General features: G+C 46.1%; 1 protein-coding gene across 1 annotated transcript in view; it reads right to left on the reverse strand.

Moving 5' to 3' along the window:
* Positions 1–26,253, reverse strand: part of raly (RALY heterogeneous nuclear ribonucleoprotein) — a 45,472-nt gene that overhangs the window by 2,019 nt on the left and 17,200 nt on the right. Inside the window, exons 5-7 of the mRNA XM_078554853.1 lie at positions 25,575–25,688; positions 16,923–17,086; positions 2,241–2,285 (exon numbers count right to left, since the gene is read on the reverse strand). Of these exons, the coding sequence (XP_078410979.1) occupies positions 2,244–2,285; positions 16,923–17,086; positions 25,575–25,688 (320 nt within the window). The 3' untranslated portion in view covers positions 2,241–2,243. The remainder of the gene's footprint in view (positions 1–2,240; positions 2,286–16,922; positions 17,087–25,574; positions 25,689–26,253) is intronic.

The following is a 26,253-nucleotide window of genomic DNA, read 5'->3' on the forward strand; positions in this document are numbered from 1 at the left end:
AATGATTCAGGGATGCCCCATTCTGCTTTCTCCTACTTTGAACCTGTTTTATTGCACCACTTCTGCACTCTAATAAAATTAATATTCCAGATTTGTTCTTTTCAGTCCCTTAACTCTGTGCATCTCATTAAGATCTCATATTTAATAACCTGTCATATTTCTTCTCTCCATGTTGATTCGCCCAAATCTCTCCACTCTCTCCTTAAAACTCACAGTTCTGACAGTGGAGATTAGGCTGGTGATGCTTCTCTACATGGTCCCCAGCACTTAAATATCTCCCTGGTGTTTCAACAGGTTACTCAAGATAGAGTCTAACCTCCGCAATGGACAACTGAGTCACAAGCTTGTCTCACTCGTACTCCACTGTTTTGACAACGGAGTTCAACGCATTGTGTCAGCTTTGCTGATTTGTGCTGTATGTTGGACGGACTGTTAAATGTCAAATTTACCAATTGCCTAGACCTCTTTCAGCTTCATCTACAGTCATTTCAATAGCATTCTTGAAGTCTGTGGGCCCTTTATCTTTTTCTTCCTTTGTGCTGTGTTCTGCATTTTGGACCATCTACACAAAGTTATAGCAGCGCACAGTGACATCACTATTCCTAACCAGACTGGAAATGATTGAATAACTCCCCTGTCAATCATGCCTGGGAACTACACTGCTGTAAGTGACGAGGATGGATTTTTATGCACACGATTTGGACATGAACGTGGGGGGCACGATTGGGAAATTTGCAGATGACACAAAGATTGGCCGAGTAGTGGATAGTGTAGAGGATAGCCATAATCTGCAAAACGATATAGATGGGTTGGTGGAGTGGGCGGTAAAGTGGCAGATGGATTTTAACATAGAGAAGTGTGAGGTCATACATTTAGGGAGGTCAAATAGTTACAGGAATTACACAATAAATGGGAATATATTAAGAGGGGTAGATGAAGTGAGAGATCTTGGCATACAAGTACACAGGTCCCTAAAGGCAGCAGTTCAAGTAGACAAGGTTGTAAAGAAGGCATATGGAATGCTTTCCTTCATTGGCAGAGGTATAGAATATAAAAGTAAGGATATAATGTTGGAATTGTATAAAACACTGGTGAGGCCACAACTGGAGTATCATGTGCAGTTCTGGTCGCCACATTACAGGAAGGATGTAATAGCTCTGGAGAGAGTACAGAGGAGGTTTACAAGAATGTTGCCAGGGTCAGAAAAGTGTAGCTACGAGGAGAGATTGGATAGGTTGGGGTTATTTTCCTTAGAACAAAGAAGGCTGAGAGGTGACTTGATTGAGGTGTACAAAATTATGAGGGGAATAGATACGTTAGTGGACAGGATAAAATTGTTTCTCTTGGTGGAGAATTCTAGAACCAGGGGACATAGATTCAAGATAAGTGGCAGAAGGTGTAGGGGGGACATGAGGAAGAACTTTTTTACGCAGAGGGTAGTGGGTGTCTGGAATTCGCTGCCCAAGTTGGTGGTAGAGGCAGAAACTCTAAACTCTTTTAAAAAGTACCTGGATCTGCACCTTAAGTGCTGTAAGCTGCAGGGCTATGGGCCAGGTGCAGGAAGGTGGGATTAGAAAAAGGGCACCTGGGTGCCCTCGGGCTGGCATGGACAAGATGGGCCGAATTGCCTCCTTCTGTGCTGCAACTTTTCTATGGTTCTATGGTTCAATGATTATTGTCTAACCATTCTCCACTCACTGCAGTTTGCTGGAGAAATGGAAGCTGGAATTTAGCGTTAGTGGCAGGGGTCTCATCGATGGGCCCAAAAGATGACAGACAGTGGGACCCAGGGCCGCGCCTTGTCATTGGCAGCCAATTAATTATTATTAAGGAGGACTGCCTTCTCCCAAGAGCTGCCCACCAATCAGAGAGCTGGCAGCACAGCAGCCTCACCATTTCAGGGATGAGTTCTGTTTGGTGTGGTTTGTAAAAGTTCTGTTTAAATAGACTCCTTGCTGTAAAGTACTCAGTTTGCTGTAAAATAGACTGTTCTAAATTCTGCCCCGCCCCATCTCTAACTCATTGCTGACACTGTGGTTCCAGGAACAGGAATGTGGGGGAGAAGAGGGAGTTGACAGGGGATGGGTGTATGGGTGGTGCAAAGGAATAGCTCCCTGTGCACAATCATAAGTTGCTAGTTCCTCACTAAAAGCACGCACGCAAGTTACTCAGTGAGGGCGATTCTGAAATACAAGATGGATTCGAAGAAAGAGGGATTGGAAAGGAAGCAAATGGTATACCTTCTATTCTAATGTTCCCTCTGTTTCTGCTCTGTGATTGGTCTCCTGCAAATAGAGAAGGGAAATAAATTAACATTAGTGATTCCCATGTTCCTATTATCTTTGGTGAGTCATCTCAGTTCTTTAAATTCTGCAGTGTTTCAACAGCAACAACTGACATTATATAGCACCTTTCACATTGTAAAATCTTCCAAGGTGCTTCACATTAGACAATATTTGACACCAAACCACATAAGGTGATATTAGGACAGATGATCCAAAACTTTGTCAAAGAGGTAGGTTTTAAGGAGCGTCTTAAATGTGGAGGGGGATTTTTTTATTCATTTAAGGGATATGGGCATTGTTGGCTGGGCCAGCATTTATTGCCCATCCCTAGTTGGCCTTGAGAAGGTGGTGGTGAGCTGCCTTCTTGAACCGCTGCAGTCAATGTGGTGTAGGTACACTCACAGTGCTGTTAGGAAGGGAGTTCCAGGATTTTAACTCAACGACAGTGAAGGAACGGTGATATATTTCCAAGTCAGGATGGTGAGTGGCTTGGAGGGGAACTTCCAGGTGGTGGTGTTCCCATCTATCTGCTGCCCTTGTCATTCTAGATGGTAGCAGTCGTGGGTTTGGAAGGTGTTGTCTAAGAAGCCTTGGTGAATTCCTGCATTATATCTTGTTCGCGGTACACACTGCTGCTACTGTGCGTCAGTGATGGAGGGAGTGAATGTTTGTGGATGTGGTGCCAATCAAGCCGGCTGCTTTGTCCTGGATGGTGTCAAGCTTCTTGAGTGTTGTGGGAGCTGCACTCATCCAGGCAAGTGGAGAGTATTCCATCCCACTCCAGGCGATGGACAGGCTTCGGGGAGTCAGGAGGTGAGTTACTTGCCACAGGATTCTTAGCCTCTGACCTGCTCTTGTAGCCACAGTATTTATTTGGCTAGTCTAGTTCAGCTTCTGGTCAATGGTGACCCCCAGGATGATAATGAGGCGGAGAGGTTTTGGCAGAGAATTCCAGAGCTTAGTTCTGGGCAGCTGAAGGCATGGCCACCAATGGTGGGGTGAATAAAGTTGGGATGCACAAGAGGCCAGAGTCAGGAGAACAGATCGTTCTCAGAGGGTTGCAGGAGGTTACAGAGATAAGGAGGGATGAGGCCATGGAGGAATTTGAAAAAGAGAATGAAAATTTAATGTTTGAGGGGTTTCTGGACCAGGAGCCAATCAAGGTCAGTGAGCAGAACAATGTTTGGTGAATGGGAATTGCTGTGAATTAAGATAGATTAGAGTTTTATTGAGTTCAGGGTTTGCGGAGGGTAGGATATGGTAGGCTGGCCAGGAGAGGACTGGGACTGTTGGACCTGAAGGTAACAAAGGAATGAACAGGGTTCGAGCAGTAGATGAGATGAGAAAGGAATGTAAAAGGGAGATGTTACGGAGATGGAAATAGGCAGCCTTGGTGATAGACAGGACATGGTGCCTGAAGCTTCTTTCAAGGTCAAGTGGGGGTGTTGGGTTTGCAAACACCCTACTTTAGCTTCAGACAGTGATCAGTAATCAGAGAGTCAGCTGTGAAATGCAACAGACTATGACTGAAGTTGGATTAATATTCTGGTGAATGAAATGTTCTATTGACAACTCGAATTTAAAAATTGTGATGAATGTAAGGCAGCGTTTTTTACCCATTTGACATTTTCCTGAACTAAAATTTTACAGATGTTGTTTCATATCTGGCCCCTAATCAGTTTTTATTTGAATGATTGACGTTAACCATTGGACCTTAGGAAAAAATTTCAAATAATATTGTTGGATCCTTGTCGCCAGTTTGTTGGCTGAGTTGGTACTATTGCTAGAGTTGATCAGGAGACACTTCTTAGGTGGAAACTCTTAGTTTATTTACAAAGGTACTCAGCAGCAACTAAACATGTGCTTTCATTACAAACTCTATCCCTACACTACTGACTACTGAGGAAGCCCACTCTACTCTCCTATTGGATACTAAGATCTTCCTTTATGACATTCTCTTAAAGGTATATTACACCTCAGACAAAACCATAATTACCACAATTATCATCCTCTAACAACACGTGTTATGCTCTGTCCCTTGGCTGGGAGTTCATGATAAGACAAATGATGCTCGGATAGTTGACTTTTCTTTGTCCTGTTGCATCTTAAGTCACTTTGTAAATTCCTTGGAAGAATACGCCAGGCTGAATCTCCAACTTCCCACTCCAGAAAATACCTGGTGTAGTTGGGAACATTGTTCAAGGACAAGAGAAAAATCACAACAATCCAGTTGTTGTGTGCTCCAGAGGCAATATTGCAAAGGGATAGTTCAGGTGATAGTCACACATGAGATTTGAAAGTGTAAAGAATTTTTTTGTTTTTACACCTTCTTCCAGAATGTCTCTGAGTTCAGCGACTGTTGCTGTGCGGACTGATGTATCCATGTTACCAATCAAACACAGGTGAAATAAGAGAGTCACAGAATAAAACAGCAAAGGAGGAGGCCTTTCAGCCCATCATGCTTGTGCTGACTCTTTGAAAGAGCTATCCAATTAGTTCCACTTCCATGGGAAAAAGCCAACGCTCTTATGAGTGATATTGGTTATGGAATGAACATTAGGCCAGGTGCAGGGAGAGTTCACAGTTCTTTCACTGGAGCCTTGGGACTTGTAATGGCTCCTTGGACTTCAAGGTTAATGTGACACAACTTGTAAAATTACTGGAACACAACAGAGCTTCCTACAGGAAGCAAGCAGTGAGGGTGGGTTTAAGCTTTTTTGCTATAAAACAATTTTCACCTCTTTCCTGAATTATGTAATCTTTTAACAGCCCATTCAACTCCATACAGGTGGAAAATATTGGGAATGCTGGAAATCTGAAATAAAATCAGAAAATGTTGGAAATACTCAGCAGGTCAACAAAATCTGGAGAGAGAGAGAAAAACACAGTTAACATCTCAAATCAGTGCAGGTTTTAAAATTTTTTTTATACATTCACGGGATGTGGGCTTCGCTGGCTGGGCCAGCATTTATTACCCATCCCTCATTGCCCCTTGAGAAGGTGGTGGTGAGCTGCCTTCTTGAACCGCTGCAGTCCCTGTGGTGTAGGTACACCCACAGTGCTGTTAGGGAGGGAGTTCCAGGATTTTGACTCAGTGACAGTGAAGGAACGGTGATAAATTTCCAAGTCAGGATGGCGAGTGACTTGGAGGGGAACTTCCAGGTGGTGGTGTTCCCATGTGTCTGCTGCCCTTGTCCTTCTAGATGGTAGTGGTTATGATTATACTTCATAAAACGCTTTGTGACAGCTTTGTATCATTAGCAAACTTGGATACATTACCCTCGGTCTCTTTTTTTACTCTTTCATGGGATATGAAAGCATTTGTTGCCCATTCTTAAATCGCCCTTGAAAAATTTTCAAATCATGAATATAGATTGTAAATAGCTGATGCTCCAGCACTGATCCTTGCAGCACTCCAGTCCTGTCAACTAGAAAATTCCCTCTTTATCCCTACTCTTTGCTTCCTGTCCATTAACCAATCCTTTATCCGTGCTAATATATTACCCCAACTCTATGAGCCCTTACTTACCTATTAACCTTTTGTATGGCACTTTATCAAATGCCTTTTGGAAATCCAGGTGTATTACATCTGGTTCCCCTTTATCTACTCTACTAGTTACATCTTGAAAAAACTCTAATAAACTTGTCAAACACGACGTCCCATCAAAAAACCACATTGACTTTGTCTGATCTTAGAAAATCATAGCAAGTGCCCTAATAAAAGATTCCTACATTTTTCTGAAGACTGATGTCAGGCTAACTGGCCTGTAATTTCCTGTTCTCTCTCTCTCTCTCCCTCTTTTCTTTGCAGTACCAAAGAATGTGGATGGCAACTCAAAAATACAGGTTCTATGTTTTTGCTTTTCCATTTTTAAAATAATCTTATATATAATTCCTGAAATGAGCACAGACGTGAAACAACTAGTGTGGGGCTATTTGGATCGGGTGGTGGAGAGATGGAGTGTACATCCTATCGAAAAGATAGGCAGGTTGGCAGAGGGGGTGGGTTTGCTTTGTTAGTAAGAAATGAAATTAAATCGATAGCAAGAATTGATGTAGGGTCAGACGATGTAGAATCTGTGTGGGTAGAGTTGAGGAACCACAAAGGTAAAAAAACCATAATGGGAGTTATGTACAGGCCTCCGAACAGTAGTCAGGATGTGGGGCACAAGATACACCAGGAGATAGAAAAGGTGTGTGAGAAAGGCAAGGTTATAGTGATCATGGGGGATTTCAATATGCAGGTAGACTGGGAAAATCAGGTTGGTAGTGGATCCCAAGAAAAAGAATTTGTGGAATGTCTGCGAGATGGCTTTTTGGAGCAGCTTGTGGTGGAGCCCACTAGGGAACAGGCAATTCTAGATTTAGTGATGTGTAATGAGCCAGATTTGATAAGGGAACTTAAGGTGAAGGAACCCTTAGGAGGAAGTGACCATAATATGATAGAATTTACCCTGCAATTTGAGAGGAAAAAGCTGGAATCAGATGTAACGGTATTACAGTTGAATAAAGGCAACTACAGAGGCATGAGGGAGGAGCTGGCCAGAATTGACTGGGAGATGAGCCTAGCAGGAAAGACAGTGGAACAGCAATGGCAGGAGTTTCTGGGAGTAATTTGGGAGACACAGCAAAAATTCATCGCTGGGAAGAAGAAGCGTACTAAAGGGAGGACGAGGCAACCATGGCTGACAAGGGAAGTCAGGGACAGCATAAAAGCTAAAGAGAAAGCATACAATATTGCAAAGAGCAGTGGGAAACCAGGGGATTGGGAAGCCTACAAAAACCAACAGAGGACAACTAAAAAAGAAATAAGGAGGGAGAAGATTAAATATGAGGGTAAACTAGCCAGTAATATAAAAGAAGATTGTAAGAGTTTTTTTTAGATATATAAAAGGGTAAAAGAGAGGAAAAAGTGGACATTGGGCCGCTGGAAAATGACGCTGGAGAAGTAGTAGTGGGGAACAAAGAAATGGTGGAGGAACTGAATAGGTACTTTGCGTCAGTCTTCACAGTGGAAGACACGAGTGACATCCCCAAAGTTCAAGAGAGTCGGAGGGCAGAGGTGAGTATGGTGGACATTACCAAGGAGAAGGTGCTAGGAAAACTGAAAGGTCTGAAGGTGGATAAATCATCTGGACCAGATGGATTACACTCCAGAGTTCTGAAGGAGGTAGCTGAAGAGATAGTGGAGGCATTAGTGGTGATCTTTCAGGAATCACTGGAGTCAGAGAGGGTCCCAGAGGACTGGAAAATCGCTAATGTAACCCCCCTGTTTAAGAAGGGAGTGAGGCAAAAGATGGGAAATTACAGGCCGATTAGCCTGACCTCGGTCGTTGGTAAGATTTTAGAGTCCATTATTAAGGATGAGATTTCAGAATACTTGGAAGTGCATGGTAAAATCGGGCAAAGTCAGCATGGTTTCATCAAGGGGAGGTCATGCCTGACAAATCTGTTAGAATTCTTTGAGGAGGTAATGAGTAGGTTAGACAAAGGAGAGCCAATGGATGTTATCTGCTTGGACTTCCAGAAGGCCTTTGACAAGGTGCCGCACAGGAGGCTGCTCAGTAAGATAAGAGCCCATGGTGTTAGAGGCAAGGTACTAGCATGGATAGAAGATTGGCTGTCTGGCAGGAGGCAGAGAGTGGGGATAAGGGGGTCCTTCTCAGGATGGCGGCCGGTGACTAGTGGAATTCCGCAGGGACCACAACTTTTCACTTTATACATTGATGATCTAGATGAAGGAACTGAGGGCATCCTGGCTAAGTTTGCAGATGATACAAAGATAGGTGGAGGGACAGGTAGTATTGAGGAGGTGGGGAGGCTGCAGAAGGATTTGGACAGGTTAGGAGAATGGGCAAAGAAGTGGCAGATGGAATACAACGTGGGGAAGTGTGAGGTCATGCACTTTCGTAGGAAGAATAAAGGCATAGACTATTTTCTAAATGGGGTGAGAATTCAGAAATCTGGAGTGCAAAGGGACTTGGGAGTCCTAGTCCAGGATTCTCTTAAGGTTAACTTGCAGGTTGAGTTGGTAGTTAGGAAGGCAAATGCAATGTTGGCATTTATTTCGAGAGGACTAGAATATAAAAGCAGGGATGTGCTGCTGAGGCTTTATAAGGCTCTGGTCAGACTACATTTAGAATATTGTGAGCAATTTTGGGCCCCGTATCTATGGAAGGATGTGCTGGCCCTGGAGAGGGTCCAGAGGAGGTTCACGAGAATGATCCCAGGAATGAAAGGCTTAACATATGAGGAACGTTTGAGGACTCTGGGTCTATACTCGATGGAGTTTAGAAGGATGAGGGGGGATCTGATTGAAACTTACAGAATACTGAAAGGCCTGGATAGAGTGGACGTGGGGAAGATGTTTCCATTAGTAGGAGAGACTAGGACCCGAGGGCACAGCCTCAGAGTAAAGGGAAGACCTTTTAGAACAGAGATGAGGAGAAGCTTCTTTAGCCAGAGAGTGGTGAATCTATGGAATTCATTGCCACAGAAGGCTGTGGAGGCCAAGTCATTGAGTGTATTTAAGACGGAGATAGATAGGTTCTTGATTGGTAAGGGGATCAAAGGTTACGGGGAGAAGGCGGGAGAATGGGGTTGAGAAACGTATTAGCCATGATTGAATGGCGGAGCAGACTCGATGGGCCGATTGGCCTAATTTCTGCTGCTCCTTTGTCTTATGGTCTTTTGTTGGGTTCGGTGATCAGCCAAGTCACTGCAGTTTTAAATTAAATCAGATGGATGTGGATTCATGCTGAGATTCAGATATTAAGACATGGTTAGCATGAATCAAAAACAGATTCTGTGTTCACCTCATTACAACACAGTGCAGGCGAATAGTTTCATGTCTTAATGAGATTTGTATGTGCCAGAAAATGGCATAAAATTGAACATAAAAAGCCAGGTTTGGAGGTCAAACAATTCTATCACAGTAGTGGTATTCTAACTGACACCTGTATAATGATAGATTAGAATCAAGGAGACAGGTTCAGCAAAGTTGATGTACTCAATATAATTTTTACCTCCCAGCTAAGTATGAACAGTATCTGCCCTGAATGCTGTTCTGTTATCTCAACATGCCTCCAATTCACCTGGTGTTGCTCTGGATCTGATGACCTTATTTATGAGACCACCCACTCCACCCACCGAAACAGGGTTTTCATGCTTCAATTAAGCAGCCCCACACTAGTGTGTAGCCCAGGGAATGTCACCTCGATACAGGTGCCAGCCTTAGCTGACTTGGTAGCATTTTCACTGAGTCAGAAACCTGTGGGTACAAGTCCTACTGCAGAGATTGGAACACATAATCCAGGCTGAAACTGCTGGTGCAGTACTGAGGGAGTGCTCTACTGCCAGAGGTCCTGCCTTTTGATGAGACATTAAACCGTGCCACCATTCGTGCTCTCCAGTTGATGTAAAAAATCATATGGCGCTATTTTGAAAAAGAGCAGCAATGTCCAATGTCCTGGTCAATATTTACCTCTGAACCCATGTCACTAAAAGAGATTATCTGACCATTATCAGGTGCCTGTTTGTGTGAGCTTGCTGTGCGTTAATTCGTGGTTGTGTTTCCTCCAGTGAAAAGTCTTGCATTTCTATAAAACTTTTCACAACCTTAGGACCTCCCAAAGCGCTTTACTGCCAATTAAATGCTTTTGAGGTGCAGTCGCTGTACAATGTAGAGAGCAATTTGTGCATAGCAAGACCACACAAACAGTGACATGATAATGACCAGGTAATCTGTTTTTTTTTAGTGATGTTGGTTGAGAAATAGATATTGGCTCAGAACATCTGCTGGAACTCCCCATCCTTTCCTTTGAATATTCTCGAAGGATCTTTTACATCCACTTGAGAGGGTTTGCAGGGACTTAGGTTTAACATCTCAACCAAAAGGCTTAGCTGAAAAGGCACCTCTGACAGTGCAGCACTCCTTCAGTAAAAGCTCTTGTCAACCTGGAATTTGTGCGCTAGTCTCCAGAGTGGGGCTTGAACCCACAACCTTGTAACTCATAGACAAAGGACTGTTATCCACTGAGCCACAGGCAACTGCTGAAGAATAGGGTGGGGCTCAGCTGTGATGCCACATACAGTTGAATAGGCTGCCGATGCTTACTACCAAGGCTCACACAGGCAAAATGGCCTCTGGGTATAATATCAGTGGCCTGTTGAATTACCTCATCACACAATGGAGGGGGGTGGAGGTCCTACGGTGCAATGGGTGGTGTCTCTGCCTCTGAGCCAGAAGATCTGGGTTCAAGTTTGAGTCAGGTCTTGATGGCCAAATAAGGTTCATAATGTGGCCAAACAGGTTGAGTATCAACTAGTAAATCCTTCCGACACACGCCAATGGCAGGTGGTGAGAGCAGGAGTGATTCCTATACAGCCATGTGATGCCAAGAAAGTTCAAGCCTCTCCCCATCACTGTCCATAGCTCCAGACTACAACACGTGTGTAAAAGCAACTTGGACTCCTCAGGGCTGGTTGGCTCAGTGGGCTGGATGGCTGGTGTGGGTCAGATTTGATGCTAACAGCACGGGGTTCAATTCCCATTCTGGCTGGGGTGGATTTGGGACTTGCCTCCTTACCCTACCCATGGTTGAAATCGCGGCACTGTGGGTCAGACCTGCCTTCAGGTAGAACACCATGGAGGGGATCAAAATAAACAATACTAGAGGAGTCATGTCAAACTTGTTAGACCACACTTGGAGTACTGTCCACAGGCCTCATCTCCATATTACAAAAAGAATACAAAGGCGCTGTAAGGGAGACTCGTAACGGGAGGTTCCATAAATATAAGATAGTCACCAAGAAATCTAATTGGGAATTCAGGAGAAACTTCTTTACCCAGAGAGAGGTGAGAATGTGGAACTCACCACCACAGGGAGTGGTTGAGATGAATACCACGGCCAGAATATTACCCTGGGCGTGCGGGCACACGCCCAACACGCCCGAGTGTGAAATGTCGCACGATGATGTCGGGCGTGCGTCCCGAGATGTTTCGTTCGGCAGGCGCACAGCCGATAATTAAAAGGCCCGTTAACAACCTCATTAACTTGAAATTTATGCTGCCCGTCCAAACAACGGTTGGTGAGCAGGCGAAAAGGCCAAAGCGGCCTTTACGTTTTTTAGGAAACCTCATCCACGAACGGGATGAAAAGCAATTAGAACGTTAAATAAAAACTTTATTTTGGAATTTAAAACACATCCCATCACATGTGACACACAAGGGGACATGTTTTATTATTTTTTTTACTGTCTTTATTCATTTTTTTACTGAGCTCCGTGCCTCAGGGAGATTGAAGCGCTCTTTCAAGCACATGAGCAAACTGTGCGCTAGGTCCGACTCTCGCCCCTCCCCCCCACCCGCACATGTAGTGGTCAGCGCTGTTGCTGGTGATCCACTCTGGGTGGGCCTTAATTGGCCCGACCACGTGAAACCGCGGTGCGGAGCCAATCGCGGGTGGTGGTCAGCCTCCCGACTGCCCCTACCGAGCCCACCCGACAAGCGAAAAAATTCTGGGCCGTGGATATATTTAAGGGGAAACTAGTTAGGCAAATGAGGGGGAGAAAGGAACAGAAGGATAGGTTGATAAGGGGGGGATGAAGAGGGGTGTGAGGAGGCTCCTGTGGAGAAGAAACACCAACATGGGCTGAACAGGCTGAAAATTGCGTGTAAACTGCAGAGAGTTTAACGGTCATGTTGTTTCTTTTCCTGCTTGTAGATTCATGTCCAGAAAATGCATTCAGTGGAATCTACACATCCCCCATCTAAGCTGCATGTTTCTCATTAACATACAGCGAATACTGTGCTTTGTCCACATTTTACCACATTCTCGATCTGAGGTGAAATCTCCCACACACACAAGTGTGTCTTACAGCACAGCTTTACTCCAATGTAAATACACCCACTGCTCAGCAGCAGATCCACAATTAAAACCCCCAATCATTTGGAATTCAATCACAATGACAAAGTACACGGATGGTCTCCCATAAGTCTGTCGGGTTTGTTAATTTCATCTAAAAGACTGAGCCTCACTTTTTAAAGGCCACTGGAAACTGAGCGAGCTCGGTGTGGTTGTCACTTTCTAGAATATCCATTGGTTGCTACTCAGCAACAAGGGCAACTGCGGGTTGGAAACCGTAACTGTTTTTCCGAAATCACTTTGGGGTGGGAGTTTACTCCAGTTTCACAGATTCCTGCCACACTGGTACAAAAGGTCGTAGAATTTCAAACGTCAGTGAATGACCCTTTAGCCACTCATGCCCGTGTTTTCTGTCGTCTTTTACTCTGACTCAAGATTCAACTGACCTGGATCAGGCCCACTACCACCCCCCTCCACAAAACCAGTCGCACCCCAAAGTCGAAATTGCGAGACTTCTGCCCATTACCCTGGTTTGAAGGCTGCACTCAGTTCAGCTGCACAAGTATTAATTTACGTTTTTCTACATCAACAAAATATTTAAATTACTCAGAAGCTGACTAGTGTACACTCATGAAATGATTCAATGGTTCAGTGTAGCCCTTGTAAAGTAATTTTCACTGATTTTAATTAGTTGGACACTCTTATTAAAACGTTTTTATCTTTGTGGAATGTTTCTGCCATTTTAATAAAACTGCACCAGGACTCCAGATTTAAACACGTCAAGGAATCATTACGAATGCAAAGAGGAGAAAAGAAGCAATTATGATTTATTACACTGCCCAATTACACTGGTTTATCGCAGGCTTTTATGTCTATGATTATGAATTTCGGTAGAAACTTAAATTGGAATCTAATCCAGCACAAGTTAAAAATATTTTCATCACAATTTCCTGATTGTTGCCTAGGCAACCATTGTACGAGTCAAGCAACCAACAAGATAAATGGGATCGCACTGTCGGAGGGTCAGTATTCAGGGAGTGCTGCACTGTCAGAGGGTCAGTACTGAGGGAGTGTTGCACTGCCAGAGGTGCTACCCACTGAGTCGCAGCTGACACCTGTGCTGAAATTATTTTTTAATCAACACATTGGGATGTGGGCATCACTGGCTAGGCCGACATATATTGCCTATCCCTAATTGCCCTTGAGAAGGTGCCTTCTTGAACCGCTGCAGTCCATGTGGTGTAGGTACACCTACAGTGCTGTTAGGGAGGGAGTTCCAGGATTTTGACCCAGCGACAGTGAAGGAACGGCGATATATTTCCAAGTCAGAATGGTGAGTGGCTTGGAGGGGAACTTGCAGGTGGTGGTGTTCCCATCTATCTGCTGCCCTTGTCCTTCTAGATGGTAGTGGTCGTGGGTTTGGAAGGTGCTGTCTAAGGAGCCTTGGTGAATTCCTGTGTGCATCTTGTAGGTGGTAAACACTGTTGCTACTGTGCATCGGTGGTGGAGGGAGTGAATGTTTGTGGATGTGGTGCCAATCAAGCGGGCTGCTTTGTCCTGGGTGGTGTCAAGCTTCTTGAGTGTTTTTGGAGCTGCTCTCATCCAGGCAAGTGGGGAGTATTCCATCACACTCCTGACTTGTGCCTTGTAGATGATGAACAGGCTTTGGGGAGTCAGGAGGTGAGTTACTCGCCACAAGATTCCTAGCCTCTGACCTGCTCTTGTAGCCACAGTATTTATATGGCTAGTCCAGTTCAGTTTCTGGTCAATGGTAACCCCCAGGATGTTGATAGTGGGGGACTCAGCGATGGTAATGCCACTGAATGTCAAGGGGCAATGGTTAGATTCTCTCTTGTTGGTCATTGCCTGGCATTTGTGTGGTGCGAATGTTACTTGCCACTTGTCAGCCCAAGCCTGGATATTGTCCAGGTCTTGGTGCACTTGGGCATGGACTGCTTCAGTATCTGAGGAGTCGCAAATGGTGCTGAACATTGTGCAATCATCAGCGAGCATCCCCACTTCTGACCTTATAATGGAAGGAAAATCATTGACGAAGCAGCTGAAGATGGTTGGGCCTAGGACACTACCCTGAGGAACTCCTGCAGTGATGTCCTGGAGCTGAGATGATTGACCTCCAACTACCTCAACCACCTTCCTTTGTTCTAGATATGACTCCAACCAGTGGAGAGTTTTCCCCCCAATTCCCATTTACTCCAGTTTTGCTAGGGCTCCTTGATGCCACACTCGGTCAAATGCTGCCTTGATGTCAAGGGCAGTCACTCTCACCTCGCCTCTGGAATTCAACTCTTTTGTCCATGTTTGAACCAAGGCTATAATGAGTTTAGGAGCTGAGTGTCCCTGGCAGAACCCAAACTGGGCATCAGTGAACAGGTTATTGCTAAGCAAGTGCCGCTTGATAGCGCTGTTGATGACTCCTTCCATTACTTTACTGATGATCGAAAATAGGCTGTTGGGGCAGTAATTGGATTGGATTGGGTTGGATTTGTCCTGCTTTTTGTGTGCAGGACATCCCCGGGCAATTTTCCACATAGCCGGGTAGATGTGAGTGTTGTAGTTGTACTGGAACAGTTCAGGGCATGGCAAGTTCTGGAGCAGAAGCCTTCAGTACTATTGCTGGAATATTGTCAGGGCCCATAGCCTTTGCAGCATCCAGTGCCTTCAGCCGTTTCTTGATATCACATGGAGTGAGTGAATCGAATTGGCTGAAGACTGGCATCTGTGATGCTGGAGACCTCCGGAGGAGGCCAAGATGGATCATCCACTCGGCACTTCTGGCTGAAGATTTTTACAAATGCTTCAGCTTTATCTTTTGCACTGATGTGCTGGGCTCCCCCATCAGTGAGGATGGGGATGTTTGTGGACCCTCCTCCTCCAGTGAGTTGTTTAATTGTCCACCACCATTCACGACTGGATGTGGCAGGACTGCAGAGCTTAGATCTAGTCCATTGGTGGTGAAATCGCTTAATTCGGTCTATCACTTGCTGTTTATGCTGTTTGGCACACAAGTAGTCCTGTGTTGTAGCTTCAAGTTGACACCTCATTTTTAGGTATGCCTGGTGCTACTCCTGGCATGCCCTCCTGCACTCTTCATTGAACCAGGATTGATCCCCTGGCTTGGTGGTAATGGTAGAGTGGGGGATATGCTGGGCCATGAGGTTACAGATTGTGGAGGTTGAGTACAATTCCTTCATTGTCGCTGGGTCAAAATCCTGGAACTCCCTCCCTATCAGCACTGTGGGTGTAGGAACACATGGACTGCAGCAGTTCAAGAAGGCAGCTCACCACCACCTTCATGGGCAACTAGGGATGGGCAGTAAATGCTGACCCAGCCAGCGACACCCACATCCCATGAATGAATTTTAAAAAAATTCTGCTGCTGCTGATGGCCCACAGGGCCTCATGAATGCCCAGTCTCGAGTTGCTAGATCTGTTCAAAATCTATCCCGTTTAGCATGGTGGTAGTGCCACACAACCAGATGGAGGGTATCCTCAATGTGAAGACGGGACTTCGTTTCCACAAGGACTGTGCGGTGGTCACTCCTACAGATACTGTCATGGATCTGCAGGTTGGTGAGGATGAGGTCAAGTATGTTTTTCCCTCTTGTTGGCTCCCTCACCGCCTGCCGCAGACTCAGTCTAGCAGCTATGTCATTTAGGACTCGGCCAGCTCGGTCAGTTGTGGTGCTACTGAGCCAATCAAGATGATGGGCTTTGAAGTCCCCCACCCAGAGTACATTCTGTGCCCTTGCCACCCTCAGTGCTTCCTCCAAATGCTGTCCAACATGGAGGAGCACTGATTCATCAGCTGAGGGGGGACGCAATATGTGATAATCAGCAGGAGGTTTCCTTTCCCATGTTTGACCTGGTGCCATGAGACTTCATGGGGTCCAGAGTCAATGTTGAGGACTGTATACCACTGTGCTGCCATTGCTGCTGGGTCTGTCCTGCCAGTGGGACAGGACATACCCAGGGATGGTGATGGTGGTGTCTGGGACATGGTCTGTAAGGTATTATTCAGTGAGGATGACTATATCAGGCTGTTGCTTGACTAGTCTGTGAGACAGCTCTCCCAATTGGGCACTAGCCCCCAGATGTTAGTAAGGAAGATTTTGCAGGGGTGACAGGGCTGAGATTGCCATTGTCATATCCAGTGCCTAGGTCGATGCCAGGTGGGCCGTTTTTTTTGACTTGTTTTTAATAGTTTGATACAGCTCAGTAACTTGCTAGGCCACTTCAGAGGACAGTTAAGAGTCAACTGCATTGCTGTGGGTCTGGAGTCACATGTAGGCCAGACCGGGTAAGAACGGCAGATTTCACATTAGTGAACCAGATGGGTTTTTATGACAATCAACAATGGTTTCACAGCCATCATTAGATTCTTAATTCCAGATATTTTACTGAATTCAAATTCCACCACCTGACATGGTGAGATTCAAACCCAGGTGCCCAGAGCATTTCCCTCAATCTCTTGCACTCATCAGGACAATACCACTATGCCATCACCTCCTCCAACATTGATATGTTGGCAATGTAGGATAAGCAAAAAAAGGAAGTTAATATGAACAATGATATTATTAACATCAATAAAAGTGAGCAAATGGAGGTTGACATCTTTGGTTTACAGTCCCGGGCTACCTAACAACAGCCACCACAATTCAAACTAAATCAGAAAACTTCAAATCCTATTTGTTGTGAATGATTGAGCTATTATTCCTCAGATTCAAACTGTTGCTCAAGTTTCCAGTCTCACCATTTCATCCTCACACTCATTATCTTCTATTGCTTCACCCTGTTCGAGCTCATCACAGTCAGCTTCCTCCCCCAGTGGCTCCTCTGTGACTGTGTCAGCAGTTTCTGAAGCAGAGTCTGCGTGGGACAGCTCAGTCCTGACCTCGTCAACTTTCTTCCTGGGCTCTGTGGAAAGATCCATGAAAGGAAACTTTTGTTACAAAAGTAAGAGAGAACTTGCTTAAATAGACCAACGTCCACATCCTCAAGACCAGCGAATGCAATCCCTATTGTTTTACAGATGCAGCAATAATGCACATAGCAACATTTCACAAAGATGAGTGACCACATCATCTGTTTGGTGTTGGTTAAAGGAGTGTTGGCCCAGGCACAAAGAGAATTCCTACTTCATTTTTGACATGTCCCGTGGGATCTTTTACATTCACTGAACAGGTTTATTTTCCAGGAAAGGATTGACAGGCTGGTCCTGGGGAAAAAAAGAAGGCTGAGGGGTGACCTAACAGAGGTAATTAAAATTATGAGAGATTTTGATTGAGTGGATACGGAGAGAATGTTTCTTCTTGCGGGGGAAGAGCAGAACTAGAGACCGTCAATGTAAGATAGTCACCAAGAAATCCAATAGGGAATTCAGGAGAAACTTCTTTTCCCAGAGAGCGGCGTGAATGTAGTTGAAGTGAATAGTATGGATGTAGTTAAGGGAAGCTGGACAAGAATTGAGGGAGAAGGGAGTAACGATGGAAGATTTTGAATCTCACTGAAAAGAGAGACATGTTACTGAAGCTTTTCATCTTGTACTTATCAGGACAAATGCCAGAATGCCAAATTTCAAACAAACACAACAATTTATACTACAGGAGAAAAGGGTGCCGATTGGTTGGATAGTCGACTCTGGTTGGCCGAGGCGTTGCCATGGAGAAAGCAATGAACGATATGAAACTCCCCTTGCTCCCAGGTAATTCTAAAAAGCATGCCACTATCGGACCTCAAAAGTGTCCGGTCTACCTCAAATCACCCTGGAAAGGCAAAGTAGCTGAAAGATTTGAACAACAGTTTGAGCAAGTTGTTTCACACTGTTATTATGCAGTGATATTTTCCACTAACAGGAAACTGCCATCAGTCCAAACAGATTTCTACCTACCACACAACTGAGCAATGTTGAGCATGAATTTCTGTACATCCCAGCGACTGGCTGATGAAATCAAACGATGTTTCTCCGAAGCTACCCTCCATTACTGTAGCAATTGGCAGCATCCACTATGTACGTGAGACGGGGTTAGGGCAGCTCGATCTCACTGCACCTTACCCTCCTTCCCAGGGAGTCAGCCAGGGGCATTCGGGCACCCATAGGGGGGGAAGACCAGCAACTAGGACACCCTGGGGTCATCCACCCAGATGACTCCAGGACTGTCCGGCCAATTCCAACCCCCTCTTCCTGTGACCCCATCACCTCCAGTTCCACAGGTCGAGGAGGGTGCATCAGCCCCACAGCGGGACACCCAAAGCAGGCTCGGGGGCCCTCACAGGACGCCCGTCAAAGTCATCACAGACAACAGGGCGTAGCAGTCAGCAGGCTGCATCACCTCCCCTGTGGATGTCAGGGATGCACCCAGACGTAGTGGTAGTGTTAGGAAAGTTACAACGGTGGTACATCAGGTGTTCACAGCATGTATATAATGTTCACAAATGTAAATAGAATCGCACCCATTTCACATCTCCTCTTGTGTAATGCCTTCTTTGTATGATGAGCTGTGTTGCTGTCAAACAGGTGAGATCCCCTGGTCCCTCCCCCCACTCATCGCAGATGTCGCTACCATGGGCCTCTCGTCTCTGTAACCTGCTTCCAAGTCACCTCAGTGTGTGGCCCTTTTCCAGATCATTCTCGACATCAGTGATGCCTCAACCTTAATGTTAAGTGTGCTTGTGGAACCTCATTCAGATGCTTTGCAGGCCCGTGTCATGTTTATTCTTGGCTGCGTAAGATTGAGGCAGAGGTGTTAGTCTGCATTCCTGAAAGGTGAAGGTGCAGTGTACAAGGAGAGATGTGCTTATGCACGGAGAAGCATCATATATTGTGCAACTCCATGTGCTCTCTGTCTCTCGGCATGGATTTCACGCTATGAGTCCATACTCAGAGCTCGTGTGCGTTCCTGTCTGCCAACCGCGTTTCCGAGCGTATATTTGTTGAACTCACCAGTAAGTGGGAGCACCCGATCACCTCAATGTGCTGAGGCTCTGCCCCTCTCAGCCACAATTGCCCTGATGCTCAACCCTACAACTTTGATTGTTCCTCAGCCTGTAATTGTCTGGACTGTGGCCACAGGGCTCTTGTCACAATGTTGGGATGCAGCGCTGTCTGTCCCATCACCTAAACACTCGCCGAGATGAGTGATGCTAATCGCAAAAAGTGATATTTAGCGGTTAGTAGAGCTTTTGGGCATGCTCTGGAAACGCACATTGTAGTTTTAGACAATGTTGAGGGGAGCAATGGGATAGGAGTGAGGATGCACTGAAGCTGAAGACTGCTCTTTATCTGCAACAACTCATCACCTTGAGGGCCTCATGGTGTCTGAGAATTTTGAAGTTCGCAAGGGCCAGGACTGGCCATGAGGGCACAATGTGTGTCTTAAAGAGGAGGCATTTTAATGCCTGGCACGTAAGTGGTTGAACGTTGTCATATTCAGGTAGTCCACATGCAGAGTAAGGTGAGGATAAAAACAGGTCAACATCTCTAACTGAGAGTGCTGGATGTTAATGTGATAGAGGAGAAGGTGACACAGAAGATGGAGTCATCTCTGCCCACCTGAGGAATGTCCTCGAATGCTATGGCCCAAGTGTCACTGATCAGTTTCACCATCGAGATTACACAGAATGTGTTGTCCTGTTGCTGGAGATGGATCACTTTGAGGAGCTTTGTCAGATTGAAGGAATATAGCTATGAGCCCACAGAGAATAGTGGAACAGTTCCTGGCTCTTGTAGTTGCCACTGTGATTGGGATGCTGGAGAGACGTTTGAAGATGCAGCATCTTCTGATGTCTGATGCTGGGACTCCCTCCTCCAGTTAGCGCCTCATCTCAGTAAGGACACATCTCCTGCGGCTTCATCATCTTCATAGGATCAGGACAATGTGAGCCTGAAGTGTAAGTTATTCACTCTCATACTGAAGTTCCTGTTCGAAACGAGAGGAAAAGCAAAACTCTGGTGTTTAAGCTGGTCCATGATGGAGGCCACTTGTCCACTCACTGCAAATCATCACCTTCCTCATGGAATCTGGTGGCTATGAAGGCCTCAGGCACACGCCTGCCTCGTCTGGCCCGTGCAGCCTCAGCTTCCTCCAACTCAACGCCCTCACCCCCTTTGATGTCCTCCTCATGCTTCTCTGTGCATCCTCCTCCATATCGACATCTGGTAAGTCCTCCCCACTTTGCAGTGCGTAGCAAACCACGATGATCCCCAAGAGGCTCTGGGCAGCGTACCGGAGTGCCCCGCCAGACTGTTCAGGTATCAGAATCGCATCTTTAGGATCCCTCTGGTCAGCTCCACCCATGCTCGGCTAGTGCACAAACCTCCTTGTACCTCCTCTCTGCAGGAGTCTGAGGCCGCCGCGCGGGTGTCTTCAATCATGTCCTTTGTGGGTACCCCTCGTCACCGAGGAGCCAACCCTGCCTGGATCCTGTGTGGTCCCTCAAAGGTGTCCGGGATCTGCAATCTACTCAAGATGTCAGAGTAGTGGATGCTTCCTGAGTATCTGGCGCAAAGCAGCATGATAAGTTTCCTATGATCGTAGAGCAGCTGCACATTGAGCAAGTGGAAGCCTTTCCAGTTTATATACTGGGGTGCCTGGTGCCAGGAAGCTTTTATAGCCACACGAGTGCAGTCGATGGCACCCTGCACCTGTGGGAATCCAGAAATTTCAGCAAAGCCTGGTGCCCTGGCTTGCCTGATCTTTGATGAAGTTGACATAATTGTGAGCCTTAACAAAAAGGGTGTCTGTCACCTCCTTATGCATTTGAGCATGGACACTTGAGAGATCCCCCAGAGGTCCCCAGTGGAGCCCTGGAAGGAGCAACTGGCGTACAAGTTCAGGGTGGCTGTTACTTTCAGAGCCACTGGCAATGGATTCCCTCCCAGTCCCTGTGGCGCCAATTCCTGGAGAATGTGGCAAATGTGAGTCACCAGATCCCTGGACACGTGCAGGCGTCAACAACACTGCTTCTCGCTCATCTGTAGATAAGACACGCGTGTTCTGTAGACCATTGGTCTTACCAGGCACCTACGAGTGACTTTTTTGTGAGCCTCATCCCCTGTATCCAGAGGAAGCTCTGCTGCCCCCAGCCTTGAGCGTTTTGTTCCTCTCTTTGATGAGCCAGAGGCCTCTGTTGTAATTTTCTTCTCCCCAGCCTGCATGCATTGATGCAGGCAGCAATATGTACAGCCACCATCTTCCTGATAGTCCTCTCTATCAATGAGAAACAGACAAGAGTCAGCATTAGTCTCCAAAGATCCTCTTTCTGTCAATAACCCGTCAGCGGGTTCAAGGGCTTTGTTTCCGTGTTGGCCCCTGAAATGCTGCCCAGTGTGGAGTGTGTGTCCAGGTCCTCCCGCACCCCTTTACATGACTGACTGCTACGATTTGGCCAGGCACTTCCAGCCCAGACGCTGAGAGTCTCATTCACTGCACTCTAATACTACACCCTCTGGATTAAACATGAGGGTAATGTTTGGTCAGGAAATGACATTTTTTGAGGGGAGCCTGAGGCTTCTTTTCTGTGAGGTGTCCAGCGCTATGATTCTAACACTCTTCTAAAGCTCGTCCAGTCACCCAACTGCCCTGGAGTTTGTTAGCATTCTGGGGAATTTCCACACTGCGAACAAGGGCTTTAAACAAGGAGATCAATCAGTGTCACTTTGCCAGATTAGTCTCACATGAATGCGCATCATTGCTTCACTTTCCTGATTCCCTGCAATGTCATTGAGAGGCTCCTAACATGTCTTGGCTGTGCCTCTCCGCTCGTTTGCATGCAACTGCCCTCCGATCGGCCCTCAGCGCCCTCACCAGCAGAGTTTCTCCTCATTTTAATTTTGTAATGTGCCACCACTGCAGTTGGAAGATGGTGGCGCTGAGCTCTCACTGCCAGACCAGCTTGGAGCCCCCTGTGAGAGTATGGAAACCCCACCCATTGCCACAGAGAGGATTAATGTTCAGGTTTCCCTCCCTCCAAGACCTCTCAATCCTCTGCCTGTATTGCTTGATCCCATTGTGATTGGGTGGATATCCCTTCGTTAGCCCCTGGACGTTTTGAGGTGGATGTGCCTATGAGTAGACCTCACCCCTTCCCATCTTGAGGCCACTTGCATAGTTACCCCATCCTGGCACTGAGGACGCTAAACCTCACATCCTCCCCCATTGAGGACGCTAACCCTCACATCCTCCCCCAGTCATGTGTCTGAGTGCAACCTTCCCCATTCGTACCCCCAGTACAGCCCCAGCTCTGCAGTCCCGTCCCAGGCCTGAAGCCAGCTTCCCCCTTTCCCCTGTGCAGCCCTAACCCTGCAGCCCATTAAAAGACACCCCCGCCTTACCGCTGGTCTGGTGGGTAGAGACTTGCCTCTGACACCACCCCCTGAAAGTGATGTGCTTCTGCCTGCAAAGCCTGGCACTGATTACCGCAAGCGCTGCGCGATGCAAGGTAGGTGAACGAGCCTCAAAGCCGTGAGCAAAGTGTGAGTTGCCAGGTGCACGTCCATTGTGAAACACGTTGTTCTAATCGCGCACCGACTTGCCCGGATGATCCAGCGTCGGGGGGGGATGATTCCGGTCAGGAGTCCTTATAATGAGATGCAAATATTTTGAAATTACGTTCCCGATGTGCTGTGGAGAGAAATGCAGCCACCATTGAAGACGGCAGCAACACAATCACGAACTGGCTTCATGACGCTGTAAAACCAATTTTTGACCTTCTTGTGATATTTTCTGCTCCCGCCCACCATGACACCCACTGTGAACAGCAGTGGAAGATCCCAGCCAATAAGTCAAACTCAGAATATGACTCATTTCCATTGGCTGGAAGCGAGGTATATTCACACTCAGGGACCCATTCTCTGCAAACTAAAGGAATATGTTCAAGCCTTGTACCTTTTTAAAATTTAACCAAGCTTGGGGAGCCTATAGTCTCCCATTGCTTTCTTCATGACAATGTCTCAGCCAATGAGAGTCAACGTGCCAACCAATCAGTACTCTTTTCTCCTGTAGTATAAATTGTTGTGACTGTTTGAAATTTGGCATTCTTGTGTTTGTCCTGATGAAAAGCTTCGGTAACATTTGTCTCTTTTCAGCAAGATTCGAGTTGTGTAAGAACAATCAACCGTCTGATAGATTAGATGAGGGAAGATGGGAGGAGGCAGGCGTGAAGCATAAATTCCGGTATTGACTGGTAGGGAATGGCCTCTTCCTGAATATCCTATGGAATCCTGTGCCAGCAGACCCAGGCCTCAGTTTAACATCTTATTGTAAGAAACTGATCTGCTTTTACACTATATTCCTAACAAAGACAGAGCAGCTATGTAGACTGAACTGGTTTAGTGATCTCGAAAAGTCTGCCATTTCCCTTAAAGATGCTCGAGGATTAGAGACAGGTGTATTTCAGGACCAAGAATATATAAAACCAGGCACAGAAAGACTTACGCCAGGTTGCGAAATATTCGGCTTATAGAATTATTAAGATTAAAACACACTTTTAAAACTGACGGTTGTGTGAGAGCAAGAGTTTGCTATTGCATCAAAGGTTGTTTACAAAAAATCTACAGCTTGGAGAATTAGTGACGATAGGAAGTAACAGTACAATGTGAAAATATATGGAGTCTTTCATCTCTGTTTGGCAATTATTTAAATGACAATAAAAAGAGTAGTATTGAGAAGCAATGTAGTTTTTTACTTGGTTTATTTGCTTGTTTATTTGCTGCCTTTGGGAGTTCATTGTGAAGCCATCTTCACAATGAAAGTTTCCAGACTTAAATGACAGATGTGAGGCTAATGTGTAGTACTCAATGTGGTGGGTCTTTCAGTTGTTTAAGGTTAATGGTTTGCTGAAGTAAATTATCAGACATATTACTAACTCCAGCTTTGTTTAAAGGGTAAACAACTTATCGAACCCTCATCTGATAGTGCAGAAACCTCCCAATCATTAGCCTGTGTTATGGAATCAAGTCCCAGGGCAGAGTTTGAAATGCAATTGTCCCAAAATGCCTAAATTTGGGACCTTTGGCATTAGATGGGTTTTTTAAAATATTCATTCATGGGATGTGGGTGTCACTGGCTGGGCCAGCATTTATTCCCCATCCCTAATTGCCCTTGACAAGGTGGTTGTGAGCTGCCTTCTTGAATCGCTGCAGTCCATGTGTTGTAAGTACACCCACAGTGCTGTTAGGGAGGGAGGTCCAGGATTTTGACCCAGCGACAGTGAAGGAACGATGATATATTTCCAAGTCATGATGGTGAGTGACTTGGAGGGGAACTTCCAGGTGGTGGTGTTCCCATTTATCTGCTGCCCTTGTCCTTCTAGATGGTAGTGGTCATGGGTTTGGAAGGTGCTGCCTAAAGGAGACTTGGTGAGTTCCTGCAGTGCATCTTGTAGATGGTACACACTGCTGCTACTGTGCGTCGGAGGTGGAGGGAGTGAATGTTTGTGGAAGGGGTGCCAATCAAGCTGGCTGCTTACTGAATGTTACTTGCCACTGTCAGCCCAAGCCTGGATATTGTCCAGGTCTTGCTGCATTTGGACATGGACTGCTTCAGTATCTGAGGAGTTGCGAATGGTGCTGAACATTATGCGATCATCAGCGAACATCCCCACTTCTGACCTTATGATGGAAGAAAGGTCATTGATGAAGCAGCTGAAGATTATTGGGCCGAGGACACGACCCTGAGGAGCTCCTGCAGTGATGTCCTGGAACTGAGATGATTGACCTCCAACAGCCGCAGCCACCTTCCTTTGTGCCAGGTATGACTCCAAACAGCAGAGAATTCTCCCCCGATTCCCATTGACTCCAGTTTTGCTAGGGCTCCTTGATGTCACACCCGGTCAAATGCTGCCTTGATGTCAAGGGCAGTCACTTTCACCTCACCTCTGGAGTTCAGCTTTTTGTCCATGTTTGAACCAAGGCTTTAATGAGGTCAGGAGCTGAGTGGCCCTGGTGGAACCCAGGCTGAGTGGCAGTGTGCAGGTTATTGCTAAGCAAGTGCCGCTTGATAGCACTGTTAATGACTCCCTTCATGATTTTACTGATGATCGAGAGTAGACTGATGAGGTGGTAATTGGCCGGATTGGATTTGTCCTGCTTTGTGTGTACAGGACATACCTGGGCAATTTTCCACATAGCCGGGTAGATGCCAGTGTTGTAGCTGTACTGGAACAGCTTGGCTAGGGATGTGGTAAGTTCTGGAGCACAAGTCTTCAGTACTATTGCCGGAATATTGTCAGGGCCCATAGCCTTTGCAGTATCCAGTGCCTTCAGCCATTTCTTGATATCACGTGGAATGAATTACAACGATTGCCATCTCAGTTCAAAGCCAGGCCACGGAAGGTCGCAGAGGTGAAAGGTCATGAAGGTGGAAGGTCAGCAGCCATTTGCCAGGATTGCATTTGCTTTACTCACCTGTGTGGCCCACTTTCTCCCTTGCGATCTCCTCCAGCCTCCCGAGGAGTGAGTCAATGTTGGATTTAATCTGCGTGAGTTCTACTTTAATCCTCTGAAGCTCATTGGATTTTACTGTAAAGACAGAGAGGGACAGAGGTGACTGTGAACTCCTAAGGAGGTGACCACCCTAAGGAACATTTTACTCTCCCAACAGAAAAATTCACTTTTCCACCTGTGTTTTTAAGGCTTTGCTGCTCCACAGTTTAAAATATTTTTCTTTTGCGCCAAGCTGTATATGGGAACCAATGAAGGCTAGAATAGTCTCCCCTCCTCCCCTCCTATGGGCATATTTTTGACTGAGTTTCAACAAATAATTCACCCCCACCCCCGCTGCCCTGGCCTCTGCACAAAGACCCCATCTCCCATCATAAAATGGTGAGGTGCCTCTATAAGGATTCCCTAGGTCAATGTTCTTCAGATAGATACTCAGGTTTGACATTATTCTTATTCTCCTCCTTGCCCTGGCCAATCAGGGAGACAAATAGATGCTTCATTATCTGATTGGAGACTTGTTGATGTTCAGTCAAACAGCCTTTCCCAAATATTTACATTATTAAAAAGCGAAAACGAGAAGAAAATACTCAATTTTATTTAAATGACTTGTTGAGTTTGCTCCCCGGTTTACTCACAGCAGTAT

The sequence above is a fragment of the Cetorhinus maximus genome, chromosome 13, assembly GCF_964194155.1.
Source record: "Cetorhinus maximus chromosome 13, sCetMax3.hap1.1, whole genome shotgun sequence".
Classification (NCBI taxonomy): Eukaryota; Metazoa; Chordata; class Chondrichthyes; order Lamniformes; family Cetorhinidae; genus Cetorhinus; species Cetorhinus maximus.